The sequence below is a fragment of the Hoplias malabaricus genome, chromosome 7, assembly GCF_029633855.1.
Source record: "Hoplias malabaricus isolate fHopMal1 chromosome 7, fHopMal1.hap1, whole genome shotgun sequence".
Classification (NCBI taxonomy): domain Eukaryota; kingdom Metazoa; phylum Chordata; class Actinopteri; order Characiformes; family Erythrinidae; genus Hoplias; species Hoplias malabaricus.
In genome coordinates this window covers 4,242,948-4,251,900 of record NC_089806.1, presented here as the reverse complement: position 1 = coordinate 4,251,900, position 8,953 = coordinate 4,242,948, and the positions used below count along the sequence as shown (strand labels likewise).

The 8,953-nt window shown below is 39.8% G+C and overlaps 1 protein-coding gene across 2 annotated transcripts; it reads right to left on the bottom strand.

Annotated features, from left to right (window-relative positions):
• Window positions 1–4,142: 4,142 nt before the first annotated feature.
• On the bottom strand, window positions 4,143–6,981 carry nfkbiaa (nuclear factor of kappa light polypeptide gene enhancer in B-cells inhibitor, alpha a). 2 transcript variants are annotated; one of them, XM_066676651.1, is made up of 6 exons: window positions 6,691–6,980; window positions 5,737–5,842; window positions 5,339–5,546; window positions 5,132–5,220; window positions 4,767–5,024; window positions 4,143–4,596 (listed from the first exon to the last, which is right to left on the bottom strand). In XM_066676651.1, exons 1-6 carry the CDS (start codon window positions 6,879–6,881, stop codon window positions 4,564–4,566), a joined length of 885 nt encoding a protein of 294 aa, XP_066532748.1. In that variant the 5' UTR covers window positions 6,882–6,980; the 3' UTR covers window positions 4,143–4,563. The 2 variants fall into 2 exon arrangements, with proteins under 2 accessions (XP_066532748.1, XP_066532747.1); XM_066676650.1 differs by lacking the exon at window positions 4,143–4,596 and having other exon boundaries at window positions 4,713–5,024; window positions 6,691–6,981.
• Window positions 6,982–8,953: the final 1,972 nt, after the last annotated feature.

Here is an 8,953-nt window from a genome sequence, read left to right as displayed (position 1 = left end):
CTGCTCTCCACCTGTGACTCAGTGCAGAGCTATGGAGCACGAAGTTCAAACAGGTGGAGAATCTTATGCAACTTCATCAACCTATCTTTACAATGTGATTAATGGAGTCAAGGCAGCTTTCCTTTAAAACCGCATTACATGATCTGGTCAGTTTAAAGCTCAGTTAGAAAGGAAATTCCTCACATTGTTTTTTTTTTCTTCTTCTTTCTTTCTTTTAGCAAATGTCAGTTATTTAGATAAGGACTTTTTATGTTGAGTGGTTTTGAATGGAACCAGACGTCTCCATGTTTAAAACACACAGCATTTTGTTTCTTTCCAAAACAACCACTGATGTCCACCTATAAACAACATTACATGGGAAAAATAATGAGAAATATTTTGTTGTACATTCCCTGGCACCTACATCTCCTCCAAGAATAGTGTTATATATAAACAACCAAACCCAGTTCCACTTTTTGTGAGGAGCTTGTAGAGCTGTATGTCTAGTTCCATTTACACCCACTGTAAAGTAATCAGAATACATGTCTAAATAACTGAAATTACTAACCCAGTCTCGTACGCACACACACACACACACACACAGTTGTGGACAGTGTCACACACTCACCCAGACGTCTGGTTCTATTGGCCACCGTTGTTAACTCATCTGGTTTATCTAGAGGGATGAACGTCATACGGAACCAATTTGACGACATGAAAGAGGGCCATTCATCTAGCATTTTGGACTCCACAGCATCAGTAGTGAGTTAAGGAGACAGGACTTTGCAAAAAGACTCCCAGCATGCCCTGCAGCCACACGCGGTAAGGAACATGGATTGTTGTTAATGGCTTACCCTTAGTTATGAAGCGTGTAGTGTATTATGATGCATTATGCATTATTAATTTATAATACATTGTAGTACCCATGTACAAAACAGAGTTCACAGAAATGTATAACATATGTTGGTTTACTCATCAAAGTTTCCTTTCTCCAAAAATTTGTGGGCCATATCTGCACCCCTTTGGCTCTACCTCAAGGCGGGTTCTCTCATTTCCCCATGCTGTGCTCATCACTGAAAACACACAGGCAAGGGACTTTCTGTAGTAGCTGTAGTATCACATAATGCCGTTAAACCAATTAAATACAAAGTATTTCCTCCAACATTGTGGGAGGACATGAAACCAGCCCAAATTGAGTTGTTAACTATTTCACTCCAAAATGAGGACTGTTAAGCAAGCAACCATTCAGGCGTAGCGCCAGATGGAGGACATGCAGAACGGAGCTGAAAAACCCATCTGTCTGGTTTAAAGCCACATGTCTGACCACACTAATGCACCATCTATGGGCATCATATCACTTTGTGTTGCCACCCCTGCATAGGTGTGTACAATAGAAGTCCTCCCACACAGCAAACCATTCTGATAACAAACAGCCTTCCGTGGAATATCTCAATGCCCTGGTTAGAAAACACTCATCTCCAAGGCCTGAACTAATAGTCACAGTGTCACGGACACAACACCAGAGAAACCTGATATCCACGTTGAAGAAAAACTCTTCAGAGGTGAAATAGAAGAAACCCTGAGAGGAACAAGGTTCAAAAAGAAGACCCCAGAGAATAACCTTAGAGAATATTCACTAAAGTTCCTGTGTCCCTTTTAGGAAATATCAAGATGATTTTTTAGAATATCAAGTTATAGAAAAATCAAAACTAGAACAATTGTCACGTCCTTCCGTGTTCTTGAGTAAGCACCGGGCTTGGGCTTCACTGAAGCTGTGGTGTAGTGTCCATCCATTCGTTAATACATACAGTACTGTGTATAACATTTAGGCACCAGAGAATATGAGATTTAAAAAGATGTTTAACTGAACACTAGGTGTTTATTACAAAAATATAACTGAATATAGAATATAAAATAACAAGTAGAAGTATTAATATAAAGTATAGAGACAGAAATAGAAAAATGTTACAGTGTGATGGAGGTAGTGCAGTTAAACAGTGTAAACACTCTAAACCAGTGCAGTACTGCAGTTATAATGTCCACGGTGCAAATATGCAAATAAATAAAGGGTTATGTGTGTGATCCTGGGTTGGCCCTGAACTAGATAAGCGTTTACAGACAATGAATGAATGAATGTATTTATTGTAATTGTATACTTATATACACAGTGTTATATACAACTCACTTATTGAGAAGACAGATTACTGTAAATAATAATAATTGTAGGTGACTAAGGCTTTTGTGCAGTGCTGCATATTGAGAGAAATGATTTCAGGTCAGTGTGATAACCACTTCCACAGCCCTAAACATATCTGAGCTTGCTGAATAGGGAGGTATCAGTGTCATATGACATGTGTCATTCATATTTATGGTCAGTGTAAAAGGGGAATGCCACAGACCTTCCATGTTTCCTGTCTGGTTTAAAGAGCAATGTCATTTTACAACCAGAAATCACCTAACACCATTTCTGATGATTTGTGATTTCTTATATAAACTCCAGCCTTGCAGTGGCCTGGGGTCTGTCCTGGCCTTGTGCCCAGTGACACCTGGGAGGCTGAAGTCCCACAGTGACCCAGATCAATTCACTTCTGCTCACAATCACTTTAGACAGCAAAATGCAAAGGACAGTGTATATATAACTGAAATATGCATAAAAATGTGAAAACTGAACTTAAACGTGACAAGATTAAGCTAATTTTGTTAATAGGTTAATTATACATTAATTATACAGACATCATAGAGAGGTGCCCTCAACTACTTCACACTTAAACACTCCTTAACTCTTTACATTTTAACCATTTCATTATTCAGACAAAAGTGGACTTCCCCTTGTAGATGTATAAGACAAGGGCTCACACAGAGGCTGAAGTTTAAAGTACACTGAAATAATGTGTTAAAAGTTATGTAATTAAGGTTTGTCTTCCTTCTTCTCGTGTTATTAATGGTTCTGTGTGCTGCCCAGTCATCAGAAGTGAAGATAAAGATGAAGTGTGGCTGGAATTCACCTCCAGCGTGTGACGGCATGATGATACATTGATTTTTACTGAACATTAACAGTGTGTCTCACCAGAACAAAGCTCTGGAGTTTCCCTAACAAATGACCTGCTTCCATAAATTCTGGGGTGGGTTTTTTTTACGGATGGGTAAAACCTGATCATGGGCTTCTTGTTAGTTCAAAACATTGTGTTAATGATACCGTGAAATAAATATAGCTGTAATAAATACTATTTTGGATCGTGAGCTACATTTTGGGGGCGTTTTTTTTTTCTTTATAAAAGCTCTGTCACCACTTTGCTGCCCCAAAAAGCTATTACTATAAATAGTCTTACAACATCATGAAACTCCAGCACTTCACAAGAACGGACCCATAGACACAGACTCGATGGAAAAATCCCATATTTATCTTTTTTTCATGAAAATATCCCAAATCTATTTCTGTCATTTGACTGAACACAGGATGCATCCTTTGCGTTGTGTGGTCCAATATTATAAACTACATTTAAGTGTAGAAAGGCTTTGTTCATACTGTATAAACATTACTCCTCAAACCATTCCAGTATTTCCAAAGAGGGTTTGGGAAGTGTGGGAGATTTTATGTCATGGAAGTTTCAGTTGTCCACTCCGCCCTCAACAACACTTGGGATTACACTTAGTGGAAATTACCTTGAAAAGATACTTGGGTTTTACACACTAAGTAAAGAGGAAATATTCCAGTATTTCCAAAGGCACGTTTGGAAATTTCAGGGAGATTCTGAACTTTAACAGCCCCTTATATGTCCCAAGGCAAGTTCGACACTCAGAGTCAGTGTCTACTGTAATTTACACAGATTTCTGGTGCCTCAGTGGAAACCCCACATTTTCTGAATCCCAAGGGGAACTTTAGGTTAAAATGAGTCAAGTAGTGTGTGACTCCCCTCTTCTAAGAACATAAGGAATTGTGTGATGAGTGATGACAAGGCCATGAGTCACTGCCTCCACTGAGGAAACGACACTGTTTACAGTACGTAATCAGGGATTTTCTTTGCTCTGTGGGTAAGATAAAGCATGAGGGCATCTGTGAATACTTTTCCACTGAGGCTGTGTACTTTCACAAGTTTCTCAATGCAGACCTTTTTTTTCTTCCTCAATGCAGAACTTTTCTGAAACGTTGGCGTAAAGCAGCACACGCACATGATTTAGGGGAATGTTGTTTTTTTTAATTTAACATTGCTTCTCATGGTCATAAGATCATACACAAAAATAACAAATAAAGGCCATTTACAATAGTGTCATATTTAGTATTTACAAAGTACAAAAATATATATCTCTGCATTTCTCTCTCTTTTTTACAGAATATGATACACGTGCTGTTCACGTACAGACGCCAGCCATTTCTTTAAGGGACGTATATGAGGAATGTCCCACAGTCCACTGGGTGCTGTACGCTGTTTTATTCAGTCTCTCATCTCCGGCCTAGTGGTCCCTTTGGTGAAGTCCTGGTCCCAGTGGGTTCTCTGTCTGTGTAACCCACTTCCACTCAGCCTTATGTATGAGCTTTAGCTGCCGTTTCGCTTTGCAACAGGAGGAATGTTGTCCTTCAGTACTTCACTTCCCTCTGAACATAATGTCATCGTACATCTGTGAAGAACATTACAAACAGTCAGATTTTTAACACTACGCATCTTTAAAATATTATTCAGTATCAGTTTCTCAGTAGGGAGTAAGAGGTACCACATTAATACTAAAGTATATATCAATTAAGAGGTAATTCAGTGTCCACTACTTTTTAGGAAGTTATCAAAACTTACATCCTCATCTGAGATGGGATCATCTTCGCTCTCGCTGTCGCTCTCACTGTCTGGAAGCTCTCGCAGCTCTCTTGCAGTTATCCCGTAAAGCTGCTGCTCGATCTCGGTGCTGTGGCGTCCGATTGTGAGGTGATACGGTGTGAAGCCGCCATACGTCAGGGAGTTAGCATCAGCTCCAAGGGCAATTAGCTGACGAACCAGAGCTGTGTTTTGAAGATCCACGGCCAGGTGGAGAGACGTCCGGCCACTGCACTGCTCCTGGAGAATTAGAGAGACCCTGTTAGCTCACAGTTGGCCTTTAGCCGCATGTCGTATTTACAGGTTTAATTATGTTGCTATATGTGAAACTTGAGACTGTTGCATACCTTTGCGTTAATGTCAGCCCCGAGCTGGACCAGGTTCTCCACCATTGAGAGGTAGTTGTAGATTGACGCTATATGGAGACACGTGTGCCCTGTAATGGAAACAAGACAGTAGTAATGAGTATTACAAACTCTCTTTTAAAGGTTTTCACAGTTATTTAAAGTGTGTGCCTGTGTCTCGTGTTTGTATAATATCAGAAGTGTGCATACCGCTGTAGTTGGGGAAGGCGAGTATGGAGCGGAGATGCTGTGTGTTGATCTGAGTGAGGAGAGAGAAGCAGATGAGCGAGCCCTTCTTGCAGGCGATGTGGAGGGCTGTGTTTCCGTTCTGGTCCAGGAGCCGTGCATCACAGCCGGCTTTCAGGAGCTGCTCCACCAGCTTGGGCTGCTCTGTGATCACAGCCAGGTGCAGAGCCGTCTGAAAGAGGAGGAAGAGGAAGATCAGGAGTCAGGTATTGAGCAAAGATTAAGTTAACACCAGCTGCCTTTTACATTGAGTTCAAAATTCCTACAGGATGGATATTCATTCGGCACTCATATTCAAAGCCAGGACTGTGTTTCCAAACTTGTGACCTGACTGTGGATGGAAACCCTCTGTGGACACTCACCTGTCTCTGGTTGTTCTGTTTGTTCAGGTATGGGTCGTTGATGGACTGCTTGATGATCTGCTCAGCATAGACTTCAGCTTCATGGATCACAGCTAGGTGCAGGTACCTGGAAATATAAGTGGGTGTTACTCAGAATTCAACAGCAGAAGAAAAGCAGCAGTAGCAGGAAGTGGCTTCAGACTCACAGTCTGCAATGTTTCGCAACCCTGGACTTTTTTCTTTCTCTTTTTTCTTTGGGTGAAGGTTATTTCCACCCATAGCAGGCCTTTGGCGGAGTGCCAGGGACTTTCCCACTCACTCACTAGCCCCCCCTGTGGCAGAGCTGCGGCACTGCAACCCATACTTGTGGCTTGTTTTCTATTACGGTTACTTTTGGCTATTTTTAACTACTTCTAGTTACTTTTTTAGCTCTGTTTGGAGGTATGACACATGCTGAGAATAGGTCCATACCTTTTTTTATACACAGCTAAGATTGATATGAATATGACATAAGAATTCAAATTTGAAGTGCATAACATATATGCAAGTTATCTATACATATCTTGCATTTTTAATGCATTTTTTAAGCATATTAGCACAAAGAAAAAGACATGAAATGAGGAATGTGCAAATGCCCAATTCCCAAGATTTTAAATGCATTACTTAGAGAATCCTATTAATAACTAGTTTGACCAGGGGTGCTCAAAACCAGCTACACAAGTCTGGACACCTTTAACCTAGCTTTATCCCCCTTTGTTGTACAAGAGTGTAGTTTAAAATTCACAGACCTACAGGTACACACTTATATTAAACCAAAGAGCATGGCTTTTATGTCCTAACTGTGAAATCCTGTGAAGTCAAGGTTGCACTGGATATCTCTTGTTGTTTTAACTTGCACAATCCTTCCGTTATGCAGATGTAAACATAAAGAAAAGTAATATATATATATAAAATAAAAGTATAAGTGGAACCTACGTGTCTCCATCCTCTGTGACTTCATGCTTCCAGGCTTCATCCACAGCAGTGGACACTACCAGACTTTCCATATCCTCCACAATCTGCTTGTATTCATCCTCCTTTAATGAATCCACGCCACTGTCCAATCTCTCCTCGGTGAGAGGGTTCGTTTTGCCCTGTTTGGGCTCCAAGTGCTGCATGTAATCCATGTTTTTGCTGTTGATTCTCAGAGCTGATGTGAAGGGAGTGGAGTGTGTGTGTGTGTACGCGCGAGTGTCAGAGAGAGTATGTGAGAGGGGGAGGAGGTGCCTTTGCGTTTATATCTCCTCCTGAGGGGATTTCCAGCAATCTAGCATACAGGGGAAATCAGAGCGGGCTTTTATTCACAGAATTTCCCTTCCAGCCAGTCCGCAAAGTAAGAATGAAAATCTGTATTTTCCTATTACACACTGCAGAGGAGCTGCATTTCCAACTCCTCAATGAAGTGTACTTCATCAGTCAGAGAGCTGACCTGTTTGGTGGGCTGTGTGTTTCTGCAGGACTGCAGACACTAGTGCATTCTGGTGTATGTTTTCATGCATAGGATTATAGATGTTACAGCTTGTAATACAGTAATGTGTTCCTAAAGGATGCATGGTTTTATTTATTTATGAATAGATTAAACACTGTAGTAAACATAAATACACACTTTACCTTGTGTTAAAATTATGACAGAGCAACAGAAATGTTTCAAAATGACTTTGAATCTTTTATATTATTTACATTAAAAATGTAAACAATAAAAAGTCTTTGGGGGGTACATTTAGATTTTATCACTATAGAAATGTTTATTTTTTTAAAACACCGCCTGTCATTAACATCCAAACAGAACATCGGAAATGGATAAAATTGACTGATAATGATTTTTATTTCAATAGCAACTTTAAACAACAAAATAAAATGACTTAAGACATAAATTCTACTTATAACGTGCTTTCTTAAACCAAGGACTATACAGTACACATCTACAGTGGGGCTGACCTGTGAGGGGAGTGATTATTTATTTATTTTTTACCAATGTTATGATTGCTTTTTATATTGGGATTTAAATAAATTCTTTTATAAATATTCATCTCCAGGTCTGAATAAGAATAAGAATAATTCAGATAGTATTTCTGTTGTGGTTGTGGTCATGTTCACAGCCCAGTGTCTGACTGTATATGACCTGACTCTGCTATAGAAGCTAAAGAGTAGTTATTGTAAATATGTTGCTGATTCCAGAGGCTGAAATGTAAACTGCAGCTCAAGGATTTGACAGTTTCTTAATTTTACACTTTTTTTCAACACTTAATCATATATGTGTGTGTGTGTGTGTGTGTGTGTGAACTCCACATTCCTTTCCACTCTTTAATTTGGTTTCTTTTTTCCACTTAATACAGTAGATCATCTACCCCTAACCCTATTGTCATGTGACAGGAACAAAACTGACTTTTACTCTGAATGGTGTCAGTAGGAAAATCATGTCTTTGAAAGACATGAAGAGAGAGAGAGAGAGAGAGAGAGAAAGAGAAAGACAGAGAGATGGAAGGCCCCTCTGTCGGGGGGATTATGGTTTTTTTGTGACTTTGCTGGGGCACTCCCTGTAAAAATACCAGTACAAACTCCAACACTTTTCCCTCTATGTGTGTGTGTGTGTGTGTGTGTGTGAGCGTGAGTGTGTTTTACAGGTTTGTGGTTTCTTATACCAGGGCAAAGTGCATCAGAGCAGCAGCACCAGATAAAATGCACCTAATACTTTGAATACTCTACACAAGTGTGGTTTTCTCTTTGGGGGCTGAACAGGTTTTTGTGAATGTTGCTGAAGTCGGGACAAAATGTTCAACATATGAAATATATATATTTTAATTTTTAACCACATTGGAATATAATATTTTTTGATCGATGGATCATTATTATCAATGGGAACAGAGCACTGAATAACTTTATGAGCTGTTGCTTTCGTACTTGTATTTTCTTCTTCTTATTATTATTATTTATTTATTTAATTATTTTAAAGCTATTTTTATACTTTTATTTGTTTAAGACCTGATTTCCCTCCTGTGGGAGACCCACTCTGTGGACCATAAACTGTTTTATTCAGGGCTGCAAAGCAAGCAGATACTGCTAAAAGGGAAACAGCCTTGGGACTGAAATGTTGCTGGTGCAACCCAAGGTGATTTTTTTGGTGGGACGGTGGGGGGAGGGGTGTTGCACTTTCTTCTCCCTCAACACCCACACTGTAGCGCCCTTAAGCAAGGCACCT

Excerpts from the sequence above, each read along its gene's own strand:
- nfkbiaa (XM_066676650.1), bottom strand. The coding sequence starts at position 6,881 with ATGGATTACATGCAGCACTTGGAGCCCAAACAGGGCAAAACGAACCCT. Across the intron at positions 5,843-6,690 it reads GTCACAGAGGATGGAGACAC|GTACCTGCACCTAGCTGTGA; the intron begins GTAGGTTCCACT and ends TTATATTTCCAG. Across the intron at positions 5,547-5,736 it reads AACAGAACAACCAGAGACAG|ACGGCTCTGCACCTGGCTGT; the intron begins GTGAGTGTCCAC and ends CTCCTCTTTCAG.